The sequence below is a fragment of the Podarcis filfolensis genome (genome assembly GCF_964270895.1).
Source record: "Podarcis filfolensis genome assembly, chromosome: 5".
Classification (NCBI taxonomy): Eukaryota; Metazoa; Chordata; class Lepidosauria; order Squamata; family Lacertidae; genus Podarcis; species Podarcis filfolensis.
Window position 1 is genome coordinate 39,196,670 of NC_139608.1, and position 24,416 is coordinate 39,221,085.

Consider the following 24,416-nt stretch of genomic DNA (forward strand, 5'->3'; position numbering starts at 1 on the left):
GTTGTTTTTTAAATGGTATGGATATCTATATTTTGTTTTATTAGTAAGAAATTGAGATTCAGTGTCTAAATCTGAAATTATCAAAATCATATGCAAACATAGGCCAGCATCTTTAGGAAATGGGATTAGATATGTGCTTTTACAAAATAGGCCAACATTTTTAGGAATTGGATTAGAGCCTGGCCTGTATGAATTGGAGAGAGTGAGTTTTTTTTGGGGGGGGGGAGTTATAAATTGTGTACTACTTCATTTAGAGTTACATTATAATTATTTTAAAGCACAATACTGAACTTTTCTTACTTTTTAGTGACCAAAAAACTTTGGTGTTTTTTTCATTTTTTTTTTCATAATACACATCTTGTTGAAAGCAGCAGGCTATTTTAAGGGTCATTTCACATGACCTCAAGTTGGCTGGGGTACATAGTGAATCATATGCCCATTAGAGCTGGTCATGCTACAAGATTGCTCTGCCACACAGCCAATTTTTGGGCTGTAATGAGGTCAATGGGATTAAAAATTACTTGCTAAATTGTGTGCTGAAATTTGCTCTGGCAAGCCATTGGATGCATTCAGTGGTGATAAGACCAAAGTAAAGTTTTGGATCATGCCATGTTATGTCTCAAGTAGTTTGCTTTCTGAGCATTTTTGCAGTGTAATGCAAGATAACATTTTAAAAAACAATTCTCTAATACCCCTTCCTAGTTAGTCCATAATAACCCTAACCCAATTGCATAAAAGTTACAACTCATTGGCTTGGATCAGGTAGTCCAAAAAATGATGCTGTCTATAGGAGTTGGTTTATTATATACAGGCAACCTACGGTGCAGATAGCCTGTGCTTCCTGCCTCTCCCCCTGTTTCCTAGTTCTCTGAAAAAAAGAGAAAGGAATTGAGAAGAGAAACTTGCACCTCACCCTACACAGTGCTATGAGAGTGAGCCTCAGGCTTTTACTTTTGTTTTAAACTAATTATAGCTTATGGTGACATTCAAACCTGAACAAACTACAAGTTAGTGTTAACTATGCAAGACAACTTCAAACCATGAGCTATGAAACTAGCTTACTTTCATTAATCATAGATTACTCATACCATTTATTTGTGGCCATGCTTGGGAAGATAAAAATGTGCAAGCCCAAGACTTACTGCAGCTCATCCTCATCATGCTAAACTGTGGTTTATCATTATGTGTGAACTAGGTCATTTGTATTGTGAAATAGGGGCCTGTTGTTTTCCTAATGTTTTTGGTGAACTGGTTTCTCAAGTTGAAGAAAAGAACTTGGCTTTTCTGAGGAATTTTAAAGGTGCTAATAGCCACCAAGCACTCTTTCTGAAAGTCAATAGGATTTGAGTGCTTAACTGCAGCTTGCTGTTCTTTGTTAGGAGATTCTTTTAATATATATACTCTGAATTTTGTAACAGTGCCAGATTTCTATGGTGATCAAAACTTGAAAATTGTATGAATCGCCATCTGTTTTAATGCCCTTTGAATCCCCTTTAAAGCATCTAAGTTATGTTGTTGTGCTGTTCTATTTTAGTTCTTACGACGTTGGTAACACAGAATTAGAAGGCATATTTCCAATTCCTCTGGCTTTCAATCATACATAGATTTAAATCATTTTGTTTCTTGGACACTGTCTGAACTTAGTAACATTTTTCTCTCTATAGCTATGAGTTAATATTTAGGCTCCTAAAAGTAACTTATATCGTTTTTATAAGGCATTTCAGGGCAAAAGATGATTTACAATTCCTTTTCTAATTTTTCTTCCACATTTCTATAAGATAGGTTAATCTTCAAAATTATGATACCCAAAGTCCATCCCACTGAAGCCGTAGGACTTTGTGGGGTTTTGTATAGGCATCTAACTTGTCAAGAGATGGCTTGTAAAGCTAACCTTGGTTTAGTGGTATGAGTTCAAGTCATGGCAAGCCTAGGGCTTGTGTTTTCTCCTCTTCCATGACCATTAGGAGGAAGCTTCCATATATGTTTTTATTAACCACAGTTTAGCATTTTATCTGAACCACAAACTGTGATCAGTCTTAATTGAAGCTAGTGACAACAATCCAACTTCATAACTCATGGTTTGAAGTTGGCTTGTTTCCACTAACCATGGCTAAGACTAACCACAGTTTGTCCAGGTTTGGACCACAACAAGCTGAAGTCTAAATGTGAAATGAAAGTTTCTGAACCCTTCCTCATGGCTGCACCTGAGGATGAGAGGTGAGTCTGAAGCTTGCTGTAGTTTGTAATGCTAAACCATGGTTTAGCCATGGTTGAGTGATACATGTGAACATTGCCAATCTATGCTCATGTTTTTTCAGTAAGTTGTGGGTAAGATACCTGTTGCAATTTGCAGTGTCCCAACAGAGAGTGCAGTGGAGGTAGGATGCAGATGGTTGTTGGAAGTTAAAATGCTTGCTTTTAATATGGATGGTTAGCTGTAGGTTCTGTCTATTGGCAGCTTATTTCTAGCATGGTACTCAGTGCTGAAGTGGTCTAACTGAACTGCATACCTTGTGCTGTATATTGTACTTAAATATATGCAACTTGTCTTTCCTGAATTTTTGAAGCAGTAGTATAATATTAGTCCTACAGTACCTTACAGACAAAGCTATTGGCTTACAAGGATAATTTGCCCCTCTAAATTGATATATAAGTCAGAAATTGGACTAACGTGGCAGGAAAAAACCATAATGGCACTGCACATACCCTTTTTTATGTAGAAAAGTTTGCAAATACATTACATCCTGACTGGACTGTTCAGTTTTTGAGTGAAGTTTTGCATTAGTTTTATTGTGCACATGGAATACGTTAAGCTGTAGGACCTCCCACAAAAATTTAAATATTAGAGAATGGGGGGGGGAGACTAAGCTTCACTATGTGAGGTTAATAATGCTGTAAAAGGGAGATAATTTTTTTAAGTGACTATGCTGGACAAAGAATAAAGTGAGTACAAGTACAATTTAATGTATATTAATCCAAGGTAGTGATTGCTGTTACTATCCGGTCTCTGCATTGGGCTAATCCATTATTACAGTACACTGTGAATGAAAAGATTAAAGCCTCGGCACAGACAAGGGAAGAAATACTTCAACAACCCTGTGTGTCTTACAGTGTAAGAGATCACAAGGGTCTAGTGCTATGATGTGATTATGTTCCAAAAACGAACTATTTCTAACACAGAGATTGCATGACCCCCTGCTTTCTTACATTCAGTTACAAAAATACACTTATTCCCATCTGCGTATATGCTGACTACTCTAGCATTGCTTACATAGAACATCAACATTAGTAATGTTAGTAAAATGCTGGTTCTTTGAGTTGCCTTTTAGCAGCTGTGAATTGGCAGCTAGCACCATTGGGACCAGCTGATTGTTCCATAGCCCCACCATGTCTCAGTTGACCACAACATCCAAATCTTTATAATCAGGCACAAAACCATTTTTTAGATTTGGGAGAAATAAGAGAGAGTTTCTTAGAAAATACTCTATGATTTGGTAACAAATCTTAACATCCACACTAGTATATGCATATAAATATGTTTATCCACGTTCAAGAGCTAAAAAACGCCAGGCTCTTCATAACCACAAGTCAGTATTAAAGTAAAGTATTGATACCTATGCAATGTTTTCTGAGAAGAGCCTTTTAATTATCCTTGAACATACAAGTATTTAGTGATTTTGATGATGCTCTTCCTTGGTTTTGAGTGCAGAGTAGTTAGTGCCCTTAGCTAAACAAATGTGAAGAAGCCATAAACGTGGTCCTCTGGACCATTTAAAAACTTGGTTCATTTTAATTTTTTTAAAAAAAACAACAACCATTAGTTCTTGTAATTGGTTCTGGTAATAATCATGATTCAACTTGGCATAGAGCCTTATGTTCAATGTCTCATAATTATATTCATGTTTGTACAATTATTTTACACAGTCATGCATTTTATCTCTGTTTTTATTAACTGAATGGTTATTTTGGAAAGAAACTGCAATAAATGTGGGAAGCAGTGGATCTTTCTGATGACAGGAGTAATTAGATTTTGACTTGCAACAAGGCAGAGATATGAGGTGTTGATTATCCTTGAGAGGAGAATTGCAAATAGAGATCGATGAATTCCTGTTGTCTGCTAAATTTATTGCATGTTTCTCCGTATGAAAATAGTTCCAATATAGAATATTTAAGTCTAATACATGTAAAAATTCTTGCCATTCACTTTCATCACGAAAGTGCCTACGGGTGTTGAACTTGTTCTTAGCTGCTGGAACAAAGCTTCAGCAAATGCTTGTGATTTTCCTTAATAAACAAGCACAGCAGGATTGCAACTTCATTGCCACAGAAAATACTAGCAACATTCTTCATAGCATGTTTAGACATCAGCATATTCTGTTGTAACTGTATAGCACGAGAGGACTGATTCAACAAATCTGAAGGATCTTGGCCTTTTCAGGTGAATTTTTTCTTAGTTCTACTACAATGCCACAGTGTTTACCTTAATGTCATTTAATTAGAATTTTGACAAGCTGTCTGAGTCTGGAAGTCTCTTGTTTCAGGGTCAGTGCAGTTTTAATCATAGTCTAGTGAATTCAGCAGGTAGCAGTTCTGTTTTCCCATAATTTGTGCAGTGTTTCTTGTCCCTGACTCTGTTTTTGTGCAGTTACTCCAGTGGCTCATCCAGTTACATGGATGCTATGCTCTTTATTCTGTGAACTGTTCTGAAGTCAAAGATATTGAGAGAACAAAAAGAGCACAATAAAATAGAGAGGAAAGTGAAAACATTGGTGTGGTAGTCTAATCCAATTGTTGAAAACGAAAACAAGCTGGCATCACATTCAAAGTCTATTCAGTCAGATGAGTCTCACAGATCTGGAAGCTGTCAATGTGCTGCCCATTGATGCGGATCTCCATGTCAGTCCTCTTTGAACTTTTAGAGTCTGCAGCTGGAAGTTCTGGGATTGTCTTGTCAAAATTCTCCATCTTGATCTGATATTCCCCTTTAGCACCTCGAACCAACATGGAGGCAAAATGGTGGTGTAATATGATCTCTGATGGAAGATAGGATGTCCTCCTCTGGCATGTTTCTCCAGTGCCCTCTTGTGTGGCAGAAAGGAAGACTACTAGCTCAAAATGTTGATGAGCCTCCCTTTGCAGGAGAATGGCTAGAGGGCTAGATGGAGTTATGGGATGATAATAGGTTAAAGGAAAGATAAAGAAAGGGCACTCTTCTGAAGTGATGCTGTCTAGATGGAAATCCACACTGGTTTGATGCAACTGACCATTTTCTTGTTCTTCATAAAGAACTGCAGAAATCCGAACACTGGTGAGTGGGCTTGGGCGAGTATTGGCCACTTGGAACATTAGATATGGCTTTCCTTCTTTGTGTGTCACTACAGCAGAATAGGTGAACCGGATGGAGAGAGCTCGATTCTTTGGACGGGCAATTTTTGCTACAAATGCACCTAAATAAAAAGAGAATTTACATATAGATTGTGCGTGTAATTATAGTTTCCTAATTCCCTTTATAGTATATTGAAAGGAAACACAATTAAAGCAAGTTGCACTGTATTAGGTTCACAATATTTATTATTAGCATAAGTATTTCACATTTTTAATGATGTTCCCACATTCTTCAGGTCCATCACATTAATTTCCTAAACCACAAAAATACTTTTTATAGTAAATATTTTTTAAATCAGGTGTTCATTAAAATATTTTCCACCATCTTTGTGAACTTGAATAATGACATATGCTTTTGACAAAATAAGACCCACAGTCTCTGCTTTCTGATTTAGCATTTCAGGCTAATTGTCTGCTAAGTAATCTCTTAGTAGGTTTATTTTGTTATAAGCTTCATTTATTATATAGCAAATTTTATTTCAGTAACATAGAACAGTTTTATTTATTAACTCATTTAAAATTATTTTCAATAAAACATAGCAGGGTTTGAAAATTCTCTGATAGTCATTGATAACTTGTCAGTAAAAAGTCTTTGCTGCAGTCCTAAGCATACTTATGGAAATACTGCATTGAACTATGTAAATGTTCATTTCTTGGTTAAGCTGCTAAGGATTCATCTGTTAGCTTTAAACTATGCAAATGTGTATGGGCAGTTAATTCTACTAACTAATCACACTTTTTAAAATAATGTAAAAAAAGGTTTCTGAACTAAAGCATGCATTTGGGAAGAACTGAACCACCTATTTAGATGTTTAGTACAAGTTGCTGTTTAATAATTCTTTTCATACTGTAAAATGGAAATACATCCTCATCAAAGAACAGTATTTCTCAGAATGCTGAGTGACATAGCCCTATCCTTGCTTTCTTGCTGTAGCTTTATGACAAAGCTCTTATTTAAACTATAACATAAAAGCACTAGGTTATGAAATTGTATGTAATTACCTGTGATGAAGGCCTCCAGCATCAGACCCAGTACCATTTGTATAGCAAGTAGGGCAATTGCACTTGGACAGTCTCCACTTGGGAACATTGTGCCGTAACCAATAGTGAGCTGTGTCTCCAGTGAGAAAGAAAAAGCAGCTGTAAAGCTTGTGATATACTTTACACAAATAGTGTGGTTTTCAGGTGGAGAATCATGATCGATCTCCAGATCCCCATTCATTTCTGCTAGTAGGTACCAGAGAACTGCAAAGACAAGCCAGTGGAGGACAAAAGAAGCAGAAAATACCAGCATCATCCATCTCCAGCGCATATCCATAAGGATTCCCCAAGCATCTTTTAGGTATGCCAGGCCTTTCCCGTGGGCACCATCCATTTGTAGTGTGCTGTGTCCATCTTTTGTGACCATTCTTGGGTATCGTTGGGCCAGGAGAGGAGCACTAGGTTTGGTGTTGTTGCCTTCTATCACTTCTGTCCTCATCTTCTGAAAATGAAAAGAAACAAAACTGTTGGATGCTTGTTTATCTGTAGTTCAGATGATGTTCAGAGATTCTGACACATTGGCAGTGGACCAGACGCTACCTGCAGCTAGCCAAGGGGGTCTTTAAACATGCAGTTCTGAGAAAAGTAACTTTGGAGAGCCAGGTTTGCCACTGCTTCCATTGTACGATAATGATTACCTACAAAAATTAATGTTGGATCCTTCTTTGATGATAATTTAGAAACGTAAGCCAAACTTTTTGACTTCTCAGGTTTATTTGTGGGTCTAGTGGTTAGTTTGATAGTGAAGGAGTACTGCAAGTCTTACTTTTCTGAAATTCAGAGGTGTGTTCTGTAACTTTAGCAAATATGTGTTTAATATTTAAGCAAAGCACACTATCAAAGCTATTATTAATATTATAAATGTTCTATATATTCCTTTGGTGGCCATCTGAAGGCTGTCATATCAAATATAATAAATTAAAATTTCCTCATTATAAGCTCTTGTGGGATTTTCTACCTAAATATGTTTACTGCTACGAACCATGATATTTTTATTGTCTAGAATTGTGGTACCTGGGATATAGCCTCTTCTGCTGAACATACTCAGGCCAGTGCTGTTGTAAAGCTGTATTAAAAAGGGGATAGAGAATAATACGGAAAATATTATGCAATTATATAAGCCGAGAGAAGTCCTGAGGAAAAAAAAATCATCTCTAAACCCAATTTGCCAAAGGGGAAACTGGAGTGAGGCTTTTGTTATGTGTCCTTAATCATGTTTCTAATACTGTAGTGTGGCAGCTTGGGTTCCTGTGGAGTTACAAATATTGAGTATCTCGGAAAATAAAAGATCAATCCCTGTGCTTTTTATGAGCTTTTCTCTTATAGCAGAAAAAGCTCACAGCTTTAAAATTAACAAACATAAAAGAAAGCAAAATATTCAATCATGGTGTCTCCCTATTTGATAGAGACTGGTTGAAATGAAAAATGTGAGAGAAAGGATGCTGGCATATTTGAAAAGAGAGATTAAACTGGGGTAACTGCTGAATGACATAGTCACAGAGCAGCAGATCTGATCTAATATTGATGGTAAAATGAAACATATTTGGTCCATCTTGTTGCACAATCATTGTGTGTTGTTTGTTTCTCTCTGAATGGGATCCAGATATCTTATTTCAAAATAACAACTTCTGGTGGGGGGCTATCACATTTTCCAAATACTTAGACATTAGTATTCCCCTTCAGGAAAAATGCGAAAATGATTGCATTGTAATTTGATACATGCTTACTACAGGCATAGTTATGATAATAAATTTGATTGAAATATATTCTTTACAAATGTGTAGGGTGGCTTCCTTGGGGTGGGGTGTATTAAACTGCTTTGAGATTAATTATAATCAAGCTATATAAAAAATGTGTTAAATAAAAAACACACAAATTAGTCATGGGCCAGTCATCAAAAGTAGTTGCACTGTTTTATAGTACTACAGCACCTAAGATATTTACAATCAGTCAGTTTTGACAAAATGTGGAGTAGAGTTCACTGATTGTGCAGAGCTAATCAGATGCTTATCTCCTGCATATGTTGTACTTGGCAACTCTGTTTTTGCTGTTTTGCTAAGCTTGCACATGAGTCATTATAATGGTTTTTATTGTTATGTTCCATGCTTATGTCTCAGGTTGATTAGAGACTTTATGTAGCAAGTGACTAACAAGTAAAATTATTATTATTGATGATGATGATAAATGAAAAAATAATGCAATATACAGTGTAGAACTGCTATTCTCTCAACAGAAACATTTTAAGCTTAAACTTACAGCAAAAGTAAGTTGAAGTCTCATGGATTGAGCAAGATGTGTCTATAATTGGGATTTGGGAGCACTGGTGAACAAGGCCATGACTGATTGATAAAGCTGATGGGGCAATGAAAAATGCTAGTAATAATACTTAGCCTGTATGTATTTAGACTTTTCAAAAGTCTTCCACATACATTATTGTAATTGTCTTTGTAGGCTGTAAAATAGGTCAGTATTTCTATTCCAATTCTGCTTGTAGGGACCTGAAGCTTTGTTCACCGGAGAGGCAACTTTTGATCTGTGGGTTCCATGATCCACAGCTCTGTCTCTTCACCCTCATGCTGTACTAGCAAAACATATTGACAGTAAGTATTCAGGTAAATTTTATTCAGAGTAGACCTATTGAAATCAATGGCTCTAAGTCATGTTCATAATTTTGATGGGTCTGCTCTGATTAAAACAAAGTTGAATACCAGTGCCTCAGTTTCATTCCAGCATAAAATGAGCTCTCTTATTAAAAAGAGATTTTTCCCTTCAATTTGGGAAAAATTCCACACCGTCATTTCATTCTGTTAAGTCATATGAGCACTTCAAGTAAAATGGCTGTTCTGATAATGTATCGGAAAATTGTATTAGTGAAGTCATCATATTTTATTTCTGCCAATGAAATATAAATATAAGCACAATGTTTCTATAGCCCATTAAAACACGGTAACTGAGGCTTGTAGTTTGCAAGTGGCTAGAGTTCAACAAAGTATTCATTTTGAACTGTTCCCTGGTAGAAAATAATTATAAAATTTGCATTTGAAATTTTAAAAGAGACTCTTTGAACATGACTTTTGACTGTCAGAAGCAGAACTTTTCTTGACTTGAGAAAATGATGAGAAAAATACCATTTTGAAATGAAAGCAAACAATCCTAATGTCATGCTAAACATGCAAGTTTATGTTATGGGTTCAAGCCAGTCCACTGCATGTGTGGTGCCCAGAGCGATCACCAGAGGAATAACGTGAACTCCAAGATTGCATCCTTTGATCTAGTGGAAGGCTTGAGTGTGACTGTGATGTGGCAGGTGTGCACATGCCTTGTATTACATGTAATAGCCTGCTGAGCTGCCTGCATATGTCCCTACCTCATTAGAGGAGGTAGGGTCTGCGTCAAAAATAACAATTTTTTGAAATACAGACCTATGAATTGATTCTTTATCCTACTGTGATAGTAATGCTGACAGTTTCAACTTTTTAAACAAAGATGCTACTTTATACATGGTTTGTTGGAAGGTGATGCTTGGTATTTGAAATAAGTATTAAACCTACCATAGGCACTAAATTGCCTTTTGTGAGAATTTATTTTTTAAGATTTTGTAGTTATATATTTATATTTTGCATATTTAAGCGTTTCTGTTTTTATAACTAGCAATATGGTAAATAAAACACAGTTTTAAAAAATTAAAGGAAGGAACAGCATAATTGGGCCCTGTGTAAGAATTCTGGACTTTAAAATTTTGTTAATAGTAATCTCTGTTAACGGCTGAATGAAAGCAACCTTAACTTGGCATCCAACATCTTCATTATATAGGTTTCATTATACATTGAAAGCATACCTCTTTACCTTGGCCTTTGACAACTGAGGTGTTTTTAGGACCCACCCTGTTCTTTTGATTGTAATTTTTTAAAACTGATTATAATACTGTATTTTTACATTGCTGTAACCCACCTTGGGACTTTATAGTGAATAATGTTTAAGAAATCTAAATAATAACAACGCATAATAATTATTACTGAAATAGTGATATTCTGCCTGACCCATGTTCATTAATGTTCATTTTGTATGCGGAATGCACTTTTGAGCTAAGAGTTCCACTACGTACCTGATCAACTACAATTGAAGCACACAAAAATTGCTATTTGCCTTGCTGGGCTTGGATTCCAGTGCACTAGGTAAAGACAGGGACAAGGAACTTCTAGTGTTCAAAGGATTATCTTACTGGGAAAGTTGGAAAAAGGATTATATCTACCGCTAATTCACCTCCTCAGACAAGAAAAACAGTTGACTTGTTACTCTTCAAACATTCCTTTTTATTTATTGTTTCCAGGAGGTAGTCATATGCAAAAGTTGCAAGAGCTGTCTGTTTTGGAACATTGTTTTATATAAACTTAACACACCTTCATTACATCCTGTATAGTTTACTGTAACATGCTCTATGTGGGGCTGCCTTTCGAAAAGTGCTCAGAAACCAACTGGCCTAAATAGCTGCACGCCAGGGAGCATGAACCTTACTTGTTACAATAGCTCCACTGGCTACACCAGTCTTTTTCCAGGCACAATTCAAAGTCCTATTTATGACCTATAAAGCCCTTATGCAGCTTAGCTCAGGCTATCTGAAGGACTATATGGGAGAGGGCCTTCTTGGTAGCTGCTCCGAAACTTTGGAACTCCTTTCCTAGAGAAAGGAGTTGCTTCAAAGCCAGCAGGCAAATACTGTTTTATTCCAACAGGCTTTGGGGAACTGGTTGTTTTTAAAGGAAATGGCTTTGAATAGCCCTGTCCTTTTTTTACTATCTCAAAATTCTTTAACTTGTCTTTACAGGAAAAGTGCTTCAGTTATGTATTATTTTGTTGCCCAATTCTGCATATTTTCTAGTTCTAGTACCCTTTTTTAGATGGGGTAACCAAAACTGTAGAGTTCTTCAAATGTGTCTGCAGTGTAGATTTATAAAGGACCATTCTGACCATTTTATATGCAATATCTTTCCTAACAATCTCTAGCATGGAATTTTCCATTTTTGTCTCTGCCACTTACTTCATAGATATATCAATGAAATAATCAACTATGACTTCAGTATACTGGAGTATTTCAACCAGTTCGGATACTTGTAGTTCTGAAACATGTGGAGTTCTGTCTTCCCAAGAATGCAACCATGTTGTGCTCAGAAATTTATAGGCATAATCAACTACTTAAAGGCAATAGTTGTATAAATGCTACAAAGAGGACTTAGAATAAAGTATGCCTGGATTTCCCCTTTTTCTTAACATTATTGTTCAGTGGGTTTGCTCTGCCCCATACTCTGCTTTAGACATTTAAGAGAATTTCTAATATTAATTTTGAATTGATATGTGTTTATGTGCAAATTGATAGACCTGCAAGTTGATGGTGTTTTTTTAAAAAAATTGAAAATTCTACAGGCTGTACGTGTGCAGTGGTTTGAACAAAGTTCAGAAATCAACAAATGAAGAATAGTGGATTACTAATTCATTGCTTTCTCTCTGTAACCTTGTTTAAATATTTAGAATCAATGAATCTGGGGAGAAATTATAGTGGCGAGAATTATATAAGTATTTCTAACTTTAATAAATTGGATATACCTGGAGTTATGACTTCTCAAGTGTGCAGCTGTAGAGCTGTGATGCTATCTCCAGCAAATGTATCCAGAACTCAGTGAGTTAAAAATAAAACTTTTTTCACAAAAACTTCTGCACTATACTTTCAGCTTAGCAAACCATTATACTTCCATATGTGCCTATTAAAGGATACTGTACCACTTATTTGCTAACTCTAAAAATAAGACACACACACCCCGTCAAGTTCTATACATAGTTCATAGGCTTCTGCATTAGGTGAAAATTTTTGAGAATCTTAACTTCTAATTAACAATTAGAAAATAACTCCTCTTGTCCAGTGGTAACCAATGTAATGCCCTCCAGATGCTGTTGGTCTACAGCTCCTATTTCCCCTATGCTATGTTGGCTGGGCTTCATTAAAGCGGTAGTCAAACAACTTCTAGTGGTCAGGCACCCAGTTGGCTACCCTTGCTTTAGTCCTTGAGTTCATGAAGATGGGTTTGAAAACAGATTGATAGTATCTATACAAGACATCAGATATTTATGGACATAGAGCTTCTGTGTTCCACTTGACTGCATTCACCAACTTCATGGCTTCTGGTCACTTTTCTTTGACCTATACACTCTGTCGCCTACCGTTTACTACTCCCCCCTCCCCTTACTGCAAACCATTTCTAGAAAATGAATGTTTTCCAAGCATTTGGATTTGGAGTTTAAATGTGTAAATTGAAAATATTTATTCATTTGTATAACTGAGCAAAAATGTATTTCAGTGTTGCAGATTTTTTTGTCCCTTTGGCTTTCTCTGCTTTGTTACAAGAGCAGTTAAGACATAGATGTATGTAAAGATTCAAGGACTCTCCTATTCAATTAAATTTTTCACATGACTCTTAATGCCAACAAAACATTGCTTAAAAGTGATATTTGGCAATTGTTATTACATTTGTGTTTTACTACTGTAACCCACCCTGGGACCTAAGGGTGAAGGGTGGGTACTATATAAACCAGCAATAATCAAATGTATTTAAATTTTCCACACTACATTTTTGCAAAGTAGATACACTTTCTTTAGCATTTAAGTATGTATCTTAAATTATATATTTGTTATATAAGTTTAACATCCCATGATAGATAGGTAGATATTTTCCTAATTGATAGTCATTGTAATAATGGCACCTTCAATTTAAGTCAGATTGCTTATAAAATCTGTAGTAGTTTTGACATCCAGCTCACTTCAGAAAATTTACTTTGGTACCTGTTTGTAACAGTGAATAGTGCATTAATTCCTCTAGAAAATATTGCCATTTGATGTGAATAAGGTATTCTATACTGCTGAATATCATAGTCATTCTCTCCATAGATGTTCTAACAGAGTATTAATATAAAGGCTTTGAAATTGAATTCACTTGCAAAAGTTTAAAGCCATAGATTATATCACTTATAATTTGTAAAAGATAACATGCTGCACTAGTCTGAAGAAACAGTGTTAGGTGCTGCTCATTGCAGCTGTGCAGTTTGCCATTTGCTTGGAGCGGACTTCCCCAATGTTGTGCCCTCCAGATGCTCTGGACCACCCCTCACATCAGCCATAGCAGTGCCAGCTAGGGCTGACAGATGTAGGAGTCCAAAACATCTGGAGAGCACCAGGTTGGGGAAGGCTGCTCTAGAGCAAGTAACAGTTGTTTCAAGGAAGCAACCAAAGGGGTACTGCCCACTGCCACCCCCCCATCATTTCTGATGTCAAGCAGTTTTGCCATGGTGCTCCCCAAGAACAGGTTCCTGTTCAAACTCTTCTTAAAGCTTGCAGGAAGTGTTGAGTGTGTGTACTCGTGCCAATATAGCAGGTCTGTCGTTAGGCAGGCGGCAAATGTTGAAAGCATGGTGTGTGCCTTGCGACCTCTAAGCTACGCTGCTGCTCTCAGGTAATGCCCTCCCCCATTGCAGGTATCCAACAGCAGTCTTGTTGACTTATATACATGGAATGTGCGGGAGTGTGCGTGTGTGTGATCTTGTAATTTGTCTCACGCCTCAAAATGAGTATTGGCAAAAATAGTTAAGGGTTAAGTGTAACCTAGCTACAAAGTGAAGAAATAAGTGAAGGTATGTTAAACCTGAATAGGTTGATACATGTGCCTTTGGATTTAAAACACAAATGTGATACATTTGAATAGTATCAATGAAATAAAAATGGTATCCTTTTCACATTTTATTATGTACTGATTTTTTTTTCATTGAATAGACTATTTATAATTTTCTCTAGAAGTTTAAAACTATTCCCCAGATAACATTACCATGCATGAAATATCCTAATTCTTCACAACAATCATTTGTCCCCTTAAATAGGATCTTCCATGTGTAGGAGATAAAATAGCTTTGGGCAAACGAGTAATCTTAACATCGGTAGCAATCAGGTGTTTCTTAAACACTGACATTGTGTAAGACAAATGAAGAAACATGTTCGAAAAGTTTGTTTATATGGTTAGAAACCAATAAAATTTAAATTTGCTTTGTGACATAACATTTAATTTCTATTCAAATGGATATTCTGTGGTGAGCAACCAGAAAACCTCTGTGTCTAATCAAAAGAATCACTCAAATGATTTTTTAAATAATTGAATTTAAGTGGAAGTTTCTTTACACTGCTACACAAATTGCTAGCAAATTACTTACCATCTATCAGTCATGCTTTATATAAGTTAAAGCAATAACATATTTTTTCAAAACTTTTAAATAGAAAGATGAGATATTGCTGGAACCTGGAATTGAATTTAAAACTCTGGTCATCTACATTACTATTAAAAACAACAACTACATCTCCAGGAATAAGTACACAGTCTTCAATATCTGACTGGTCACAGGATGGTTACCTTTTTAAAGAAATACTCTTTTAGAATTGCACAGCTAAGATGTGCTTCATGCCTTTTATTAAAAGCTAAAGAGCCATGCAAGATGCTGAAGTTACTTCCAGGGATCTTCTATACAGAACTGTTCCTTTTGGAAATTGGTTCTGGACGTTGTCACTGGGCAATATTCGTTTGGAAAACAATCTCCTTTGAGAAAGTCTTGCAATATTTGAAGTTGGTGTTTCAATTGATATTTTTCAAAACAGGTCTGTCTAAATCCTCCAAAACTCCATTTTTGTTTTTGAAAGTCTAAAACCACAAAGCAGGAAATATTAATGTAAAAAAGTGATGCTATGTTAGCATCATGTACTTACCAGTGTATTTGTAGTTTTTATCTACCTGGCAGGGAAAGGGAGGAAGGCGGATGTCCTGGATATTGGAAACGAACCAAACTATCTTGTATCTGTATATAGTGATCCCAAGGAAGAAAAAAATCTTTTGACAACTAGTTTGGAAGGATGTTTGTTCAAAATGGGCTTACGGGTCTCATTCCACAGTTTATAATGTGGGGGGTTGGCTTTCATATGAAGCTGATGTGATTGGTCATTCAGTCTGCAGGGGGGCCAATTAGCTGTGGTCATGTGGAAAAGAATGCTGATTTGTTCGAGCTTTCTTTCCCCAACACATACCCTAGCAGCTGTGGAGAAATCCACACGAACTTACTTGGAGAAAGGGGTGCATTTTTTATCTTAATCAGGATGGAGTTTTTAGGTTTGCATAATCTTACTTAAAGGTTTTACTTGGAGGTTCAAAGGAATGAAATTCTTCAGGACTGTTTTCCATTCAAGTTTTCTTGTGGTAGCTATTTAGAGTTCACAATTTCTTTGATATTTTATTTTAACCAAAACCAGGCAGTTTGAGGTGAAGGTGTGCTTTCTGTTTCACTTTTCTCTTTTTAGGTTTTTTGTACCATGTGGTGCACAGGATATGGGTATCCTAGAGATCAAGGTTGCTAATTAGTTTTACATAGTTTACATAGTTGCAACCTAATTTTAGATGCAAGACCTGTAACTTTACTGCGTCTCTTATTTTGCCTCTACTGTTAAGTCAGCATTGCTCATAGGATTGTATCTAAATTACATCAAATAATATGTAGGATATTGCTGCATGTAACATGGTTATGACCAAAAGGAGATGTTTACATTATGCTGTGTCAAATTAGATTTAAATGTAACAGCTGACTAATAAAAACGAGCCGAAAAGAGGCCCATAATGTCTACCTTTCAGAATCACTTGCATGATCTGTGAGGGTAGCTTTGTAGTGCAGTTCAGCATTTCACATTTTTCCTTAGCTGCTGATGTGAGGACTTTGATCGAACGTCAGACCTAAGAGGATCTGAGAAACAAAGGCTGTGATTGTTTGCAGTAAAAGTACTGAAGACCTGCTGTGAAAATTATTAATGTAGACCAATATAATGCTACTTAGAAACTAAAATCTCCCTCATGTTTTTTCTTTTAAAAAACTCTCCACAAAATACAAAACATTAATTCTTCATTTCATTAGCAGAGAACCTTGTAATACATGTTGAGGCACAGCACCTTAAAATTGAAACATGCATTTGTGACCTTCATGGGTATGGAGACAAGGGGATACTTTTCACTCAGTATAGCATGGTGCCTTTTCTTTTTACTATAAGAAACATTAACAGATCATGATATACAAATACTTTTATACTTTTAATGTATTTTTAATACTTGTTGGAAGCCGCCCAGAGTAGCTTGGGAAACCCAGCCAGATGGGCGGGGTACAAATAATAAATTACTATTACTATACTAACATCTTAAAATAAAAACTGGATTCACCATATATTAGAAGTATGTGTGTTCTGCCTCAGAAATGCAATTTTCAGTGAAGATTGGAGTGGCGAGTAGTAATATTACAATGCAGGTAAGAAGCTGTTCTGCCATATCTGTAAAGGTTAGTGGCATATGCAGAACTATAGAGCAAACTTAAACGCATGTGAGACATACTGTCCATGAAATGTTGGATAGTTGGCATGACTATTGAAGTGCAATATTTTGGTAGGAAGACTGATGTGTATGGATACAATTGTGCAAATTCAGCTTTCAGTAAGGAAAACAGCATAATTCTTGGAGGAAAAAGCACTTGTGCATGGGAAAATTCTGGTAAGTTGTTTAGATGGTCAAAACTAAAATGAAATATGATTACATTTTAGTCTGCCTGTACCCTAAAAATGATGACCAGTGATTTCTTAAGTCACTTTGTGTGTGGTCATGATTCAAGGTTGTGCAGTGATTTTCTTTCTCTCTTTCACAGTATTGTAAGCTGTCTTGTACTCGAGGAACTTTGGTTTAGAAACTATGTAGCCAACAATTAAAAGTTATTTGAAGGATCCTGAAAACGGACACTAAATTAAACTTATTTTTATAATAGAAATGTGTGAGTGAGTGAGTGTGCCTTAGTGTCTTATAGAAAGATTGTTGACACTGTTTTTTGCTATTCTAGTAAAAAATTTCTCAATAAACAAGTTCTCAGAAGATTGTATTCCAGAACACCACTTTAGTACTTTGAAGTCAGTCCCTTTTAAAACTTCAAATTACATAGCTGTAGACTCTGTTGGCTGGATGTCTTTGTTGTATCTGAACTTTTCCATAAACACCATTGCTGGCTTGGGGTCAGACATGGAATGCAGGTGCCCTTTCACTGCTCCTTCTCCTCAGGAAGTCCAGTCAATTAGTTTGAGGCAAAGCCACAGATCTTTTTCTTTTTCCTTTTCATCCTGGGAAATCATGGCCAAACACCGACCTCCACACCAAGTAACTTAAACCAAGTGAAATGAACATGCTAGGGTTATAAGCTACGTTCCTCGTTAGAATACTTTAGACTTTGACGTATGTGTGTACTAATGTTGACTGAGCGGCTATTTACTTCTTCATTTTTAATAACTTCAGAACGTAATATACCTGGGTCTGTTCTTAGTTGGATTTGAAACATAATTTCATCCAGTTCTGTGTTTTCTCTTTTCAGTACCCTTAAGCTTTGAAATATGTTGTTACCTGTTGACAAACACACCCGTGTTGTTTCACAGTTAATAGCCTTAGATTCAGAAGTAAATTCAGTGTGGCTTTCTCTCTAGTGAGCATGCTAGAACTGTAACCCTAATTATGGATATTCTGTCCCCTCCCTTCTTCTATGATTTCCTCCTGGCATTGTGGAGTCATTGGGCTGGGCTTAGGCTCCTCCACTGATAATGAAAACAGGAGGGAAAAAACTCTTTGGGACAGTCACTTTCACTAGTGCCCCCATTTTCTCTACTTCTACCAGGCTGTTATTTTTCTTATTTTACCTTTTGTCACCATTTTCTTAATCGGCTGCCTCACACCCTTTCCTACCCTCCTTTTTGTGGCTTTCTGTACCTTTTCAGAAATACAAAAACCTGAGAAATTTATCTCCACTTTACTATCATCCGTCCTTCTGACTGCTCTTTCTCAGGCAGGGACGTTAATAAAGCCATTGAGCACCTGATTACTTTTCAACTTCACGCCACCTGATATTCATGGGCCATGGCATTCCAGCCCAAAGTTGCTGACTGGGCCAATTTTATGCTTGAGGATGCCCTCAAGAATATCCTGATCAAACTAAAGATAAGCGGAAGGTACTGGTGACCCAAAGATACTGGTTACAACCAATCTTCCAACCAGTCCTTTCAGAACTACCTTTCCCCGGGGCAAGGAAGAAACTACAGACAGAAGTCCTCCTGGAACAGCAGTGATACCCACCCAGGCAGCAGAACAACAAGATATCTCCCTCCAACACCTACAGAAATAACCACCAGCAGAACCAATGATGCTACTCTGCCCCAAGTCAGGGATCATCTACAAGCCTTCTTCAACTCTTGGTGTCAGATTACTACAGACCACTGGATTCTCAATACTATATCACATGGATACATGATAGAACGTCTGGCACCCCTAAACCAGTTCCTCCCATCCCTGATCCTCCAACAGTCCATTCAAGTAACAGGTGATATGTAATTGTGTACAGCATTGTCTCAACATGTCAGCTATCGAACCAGTCCCCCTGAGAGGAATTATTCTATGACATATACTTAATATTATCTGTAGTGCCATGACCAGATTACTTCCTGATGCAACTGGACTTCTCTGTGACCCTTCCCCTCTGCAGGGATGTAGGACCAATTTGAATGATTTGCCGCCACCACTTAATGGATCCAAATAGCTTCCAGAGAGTGGTAGAGACATCTTATCCCATGTTGATGGCTTCTCCACTGGAATGCAGAGTTAAGCAGGGCTATCGACCGTCTGGCTCCAAAGCACCCTCTCTAATTGCATGCAAGAATTCTGCAGTGGTTTCTTGTACTCCACCAGTGGGCCATCACACACATTCCACATCACCACATCAAAATGCCACCAAAAGTGTGGGTAGTGATGAAGTGGGCATCTAGCAGAAACTTGCAGAAGGGCACATCTTTTCATGACCCTTACCTCATAGTGGTCACCACAGATGACAGCCTCTACATTTGGGGTCTCGCTGTGAGGGACAGATAATCCATGCCCAAAAGTCTCCAGAGGAAGCTGAACACTCGGCTGGAGCAGCCCACCTGGCTGTGATGCACTTTTCTCCACACCTACACATCAAACGTGCTCCTACGCATGGGCAACTCTAACTTGAAATCCTACCTCAACAAGCAGGGGATCACCAAATCCTGGGATCTCCAAGTTGAAATGTTCCACCTCATGCAGTGACCGAAACACCACCTCCTCAGCCTCACATTGGAACACATATCCGGATAGTCTGGAATCTCTGGTTTTCCAGCACAGTATTTTCCACCATCTTACGTTCTCGCTTATCTATCCACTCTAAGAATATACAAAGTCACATGGAAGATCTTCCTGAAGCAATGCAAAGCAACGGTACTGGATCTTCTTGCATTCCTCCAAAATGGCCTCAGCAAAAGTCTAAAACGCAACACTCTGATGAAACATCAGGCGGCGGCTGTTTCTTCCTCAAACACACCACCTCTTCCAGCTCTCACCCCCTAATGAAATGCTTCCCACAAGGAACAATCCTACAGTGTTCCCCAGATGCCCACCACTTCCCTTCTTGGTACCTTCACAAAGTGCTGTCCACCCTTCAGAAACTTCCATTTGAGCCCCCGAAGGAAGTACTTCTCAACATTGAAAGGTCTTACAGTGGAACCTCAGGCTACAGACGCTTCAGGTTACAGACTCCGTTAACCCAGAAATAGTACCTTGGGTTAAGAACTTTACTTCAGGATGAGAACAGAAATTGCGCGGCAGCGGCGTGGTGGCAGCGGGAGGCCCCATTAGCTAAAGTGGTACCTCAGGTTAAGAACGGTTTCAGGTTAAGAAGGGACCTCCGGAACTAATTAAGTTCTTAACCTGAGGTAACACTGTATTTCTAATAGCAATAACTTTGGCTTGATGGGTCTCTGAATTGGTCACCCTGTCTATAGCTAGACATCTCTGTATCTTCCACAAGCGCAAAGTGGTTCTTAGAAAGAACCCCTCCTTTCTCCCCAAGGTAATTTCCAGCTTCCATATTCAGCAGGAACTTGATCCTTTCCACCTTCTGCCCCAACCCCTCTCACCTATTAGAGAAGACATGGCACTCATTTTATGTCCAATGAGCTCTTAAAGTGTATATTACCAGGACTGAAGAGATCAGACAATCAGAAACCTTGTTCATTTCCTTCCACCCTAACTCACTGGGCAAAAAGGTTAACCCTTCCACCTTATCTAGGTAGAAACTCTATAGCCTACAACTTGGTGAATTGTATCTCACCCTACAAATTTGACTGCCCACTCTACCAGGGTTGATTGCCCCTAGTGAACATTTGTAAGACAGCCACATGGGTATCTCCCAGTGCATTCATGATGCATTACAAGATGGGAATTTGTGTCTCCATTGAAGCTGCCTTTGGCCGCAGCACCCTACAACAGGCTTTCCATATTATGGGACGCAATATCTTCTACCTGACGGCATTTTAGCCACCTTGTTTACTTTGGGAACATGGGCACCTTTGTGTTGCTTTCCTTACAAGACTCTGATGATTGTTCAAGCTTGGTGAGTTCACAAACTGATTGGGAGCCATCCACGCCCCAAAGGATTTTTCCTCCTTCCTTTGTCATCAGGAGAGGGGCCAAAGCCCAACCCTATGATCCCCATGCTGCCAGTCAAAATCTACCCTTTGGGTGAATATTGGTTGTACTTTTTAGGAAGGAAGTGATTGAATAGAATGTAAAATTATCCTAGTTTGCTCACAAATGACAATCATTTCTTTAAGCATCATTATGACAATTGTTTTTTTGGATGAAGCAGTTATTTTAATTCTCTGTTATTTGAAATTAATGACAATGAAGGTTTTAGTGCTAGTCATCTGGCACTGGTCATTATTATTTTATTGCTGTTGACCCAAATGTAAATTTTAGAGATTCTGCTTGTAGGTTTTAACTATTCTAGGGTAAATAGAAGACCATGTTGAATTACATTTTAAAGATGATAAATAGAACATTTTTACTGAGTTGGATTATGCAGTGCTTAAGAACACCTCCCATACAAACAACAACAGAATGCTTGTGCCATTGTAAACTTTGATGTGACCAGGAATAGTGCCTTGATACCTCTGAACTATGGTAAAGCAATCTCTCATTGAACATCAGGTGGCATCTAACTGTTTATGCAAACTTTGCAGATGCTCTTCCATCGCTTGTTGCAAATTGAACTTTTGACTTTCTTAAATGGTTACAGCTGTTTTGTAAATCTCCTTTTTGAAGTCTGAAATCCTTCATTTGTTTTTTAGCCCACAAAAACTGTAAGAAGAGCTTAAAGAAAAGCATTTATCACTATAAGAAAAGTAAAGCAATATATATTTGTTCTTGTTTTCTTTCACCTGAGTATCTTATGACTTAAATTGCATAAGGTCTGAATTCTATTCCAGGTGCCCTTCACAATGACTGTTACATACTTGCATATTTATTTGCTTGCAGTGAGACCAAACTTTGAGGATGCTGGAACCGTAGCAGCAGGAAGGAAGCATGAATTTATACGCTCTGAGAGCGAGAACTGGCGCATCTTCAGGGAAGAGCAAAATGGTGAAGATGATGATGGAGGTTGGCGGCTGGCTGGTTCGCGAAGGGATGGTGAGAGATGGCGCCCTCATAGTCCAGGTGAGAGGAAATATGGAAAAGTGCAGCACAGTCTGGTCAGAGGCAGCAAGCCAGCAATGTCTGGAAGGAAAACTTCCTAAAACAATATTTGAAAGGCTTGTTCTATGATGGCAAAATCGTTTTTAGTTTTTTAAATGGGTTGTTTTGTTTAACCCACTTTTTCCAGAACGTCTAGAAAAAAAGCAGCTCTTCTTACCTGTTCTGATTTCTTTTCCACCAAACGTAGCTTCCTTTAGTGATCACTCTGAATCATGAGGCTGAGGTTCTGTCATATGCTTCCAGCTACTTGTATATAAGTGGAAAAACTGTTTGTCATGGAGAATACAGCATTGTGTGTCTTCCTGACGTCAGACATAACTGATAAATGCACAATAAAGCAGCAGTGTGTCTAACTTTGACAGTATTGAAACAGCTGAACCAGCACCACATGATCAGATGTGAAGATTTTACTTAGGGACAAGTACTTGCAGTTCATTTAGTATTTTCTTGTTTAGCATATGAAGAACAACAAGCTAATAAAATTTTTGTTCTCAATAAGTCCATCTGTCTTTTGACAGAAGTCCCGAGGCTGAAATATCATTGGGTAATTTTTGCTACTTTAAAGGAAGTGTAGAGAAACGCCGCATTGTGTAGAATACTGAGGGTTTTTCTGTAGTTGCTCTTTAATTTAGATATAGCTGTTTTAGGATAACACTTACTCATTGTCATTTGTGTAATGGAATGTTCTCGATCAAAGAGGTGGGCATTGCAGTAGTCTCAGGTGGAATCCATTATTGCATGAACAGACTTCCACATACAACAGGACTTTATATTTCTCCCCCCCCCCCAAAAAAAAAATCTGCTTGAGAGGCCTCCCTATCTCAAGAGACTTCCCAAACTCCTGATTTTGGAGAGCATATGGAAGACTTTTGGGGTAAGTGAGGAGAGGAAAGTGAAGTCACACAAAACAGTATTGGGCTACAACCCTCAGTTCCTTACTGGTTGGTCAAAGTATTGTTCTTTCTCTGTGTGTACAGAGAGAGGGAGGCTTTAATTAATTAATTAAACAGCTTTTAATCTGCTGTGCAACCCAAGACTCCCAGAGAGGCTTACAAAGTAAGTAAAACAGTCCCTGCCCTCAGATTTGCCATCTGAAAGGCATGACACACAAGGAAAAAGGAAAAGAGAGAGGAAGAGAAGAAAGCAATCTCAGGCACCAGTTCTTAAAGGTTACGGTTCTTTTAATTATTGTTGGGATGGAAACAGTACAGTTAGCCTGATAGAATGGCTGCTGTTAGGTGACAGCGGAGGGAGAGTCAAAGGCAGCAGGCCTCTCAGCAGAGGTAATAGAGCAACCCTACTTCTCTCCTCTCCTTTTGCTCTGCAGGCTTGATGCCCTATCAGCTACATCCAAGACTTCTGATTCCAATGGCAATTTCTATCAGGATGACAAATAGTATCCTGTATCTAGTATAACCAAGTTAGCCAAAATAAGTGGCTTATGCCAAGCCACATTTGAAGATCACCACGTTTCAAGCCCCAGTATCGCTCACACCAACTTGCTTAGAAATGCTTCACCTCTCCCAGGTTGTAGAAAGGTGCATCAACACCTGCTGGTGCCTGCCTGCCTCATTCTCATGCAGGCTTGGGCACAGTTGCACAGCCCTTAGAAACAAGCTTGTTGGCTACAAATCCTTTCCCAGAATTATAGTGCTAGCAGGCCACTTCACCATAGTGACATACAAAACAAGGGCAGATTAAATAAATAGAATTAATTACCACAGATTACAAACTACACTCCAAACTCCAGAAAGGAGGATTGTCAGCTAGCAGACAGAGGGTGAAGGCAAGCAGTTTTGAAGATGTTTTAGGACTGATGGAGTTAGTAGAATAGATGCTGCCTGTGATCTCAAAGAGAAGCATAAAAATATGGTAATCCCCATAAAGTGGTACTTGTCTGGATTCATAGAACCGCATAGAATGGTCTTACTAGCAAAGGCTGCCCCCCTGTGGCTGAACAGATTGTGAGGCTGCTATTCAGAAAGATTGTGAGGCTGCCCTGAGATTAACTCATAGTTAAATTGTTTTTGTTCTTTTAAGCCCACTTGCATGGAGTTGGGTTGTACAGTCCTTTACATTAATTATATAGCTCAAAGAGCCTGTGGTTTAAAGGGGAAATAGTGATGATATATTTATAAAATGCGTGTTTCAAGGTGGACCATAAGCTGTAGTGGCGTTCTGAAGTGCTGTCACTTTGTCCTCTCTTTTCCCTATCCTCTTTTCCTCTATCCCTTTCTCCTTCCAAACAAGTTCTTGCCCTATGGGACTCTTTTGTAAAGTTACTTTCCCGCCCCCTTA

At 37.9% G+C, this 24,416-nt stretch overlaps 2 protein-coding genes across 13 annotated transcripts in view; one reads left to right on the plus strand and one right to left on the minus strand.

Moving 5' to 3' along the window:
- KCNJ13 (potassium inwardly rectifying channel subfamily J member 13) lies at positions 1-24,404 on the minus strand. Of its 10 annotated transcripts, XM_083616360.1 has the most exons (5): positions 22,276-24,404; positions 15,221-15,309; positions 7,441-7,492; positions 6,388-6,868; positions 1-5,447 (listed from the first exon to the last, which is right to left on the minus strand). In XM_083616360.1, exons 4-5 carry the CDS (start codon positions 6,863-6,865, stop codon positions 4,828-4,830), a joined length of 1,098 nt encoding a protein of 365 aa, XP_083472486.1. In that variant the 5' UTR covers positions 6,866-6,868; positions 7,441-7,492; positions 15,221-15,309; positions 22,276-24,404; the 3' UTR covers positions 1-4,827. The 10 variants fall into 10 exon arrangements, with proteins under 10 accessions (XP_083472486.1, XP_083472492.1, XP_083472483.1 ...); XM_083616366.1 differs by lacking the exon at positions 15,221-15,309 and having other exon boundaries at positions 6,388-6,865; XM_083616357.1 differs by lacking the exon at positions 15,221-15,309.
- GIGYF2 (GRB10 interacting GYF protein 2) overlaps positions 1-24,416 on the plus strand; it is a 72,998-nt gene that overhangs the window by 25,650 nt on the left and 22,932 nt on the right. For all 3 annotated transcript variants that reach the window (XM_083616330.1, XM_083616328.1, XM_083616329.1), the window contains exon 8: positions 21,900-22,079. In XM_083616330.1, coding sequence (XP_083472456.1) covers positions 21,900-22,079 — 180 coding nt within the window. The remainder of the gene's footprint in view (positions 1-21,899; positions 22,080-24,416) is intronic.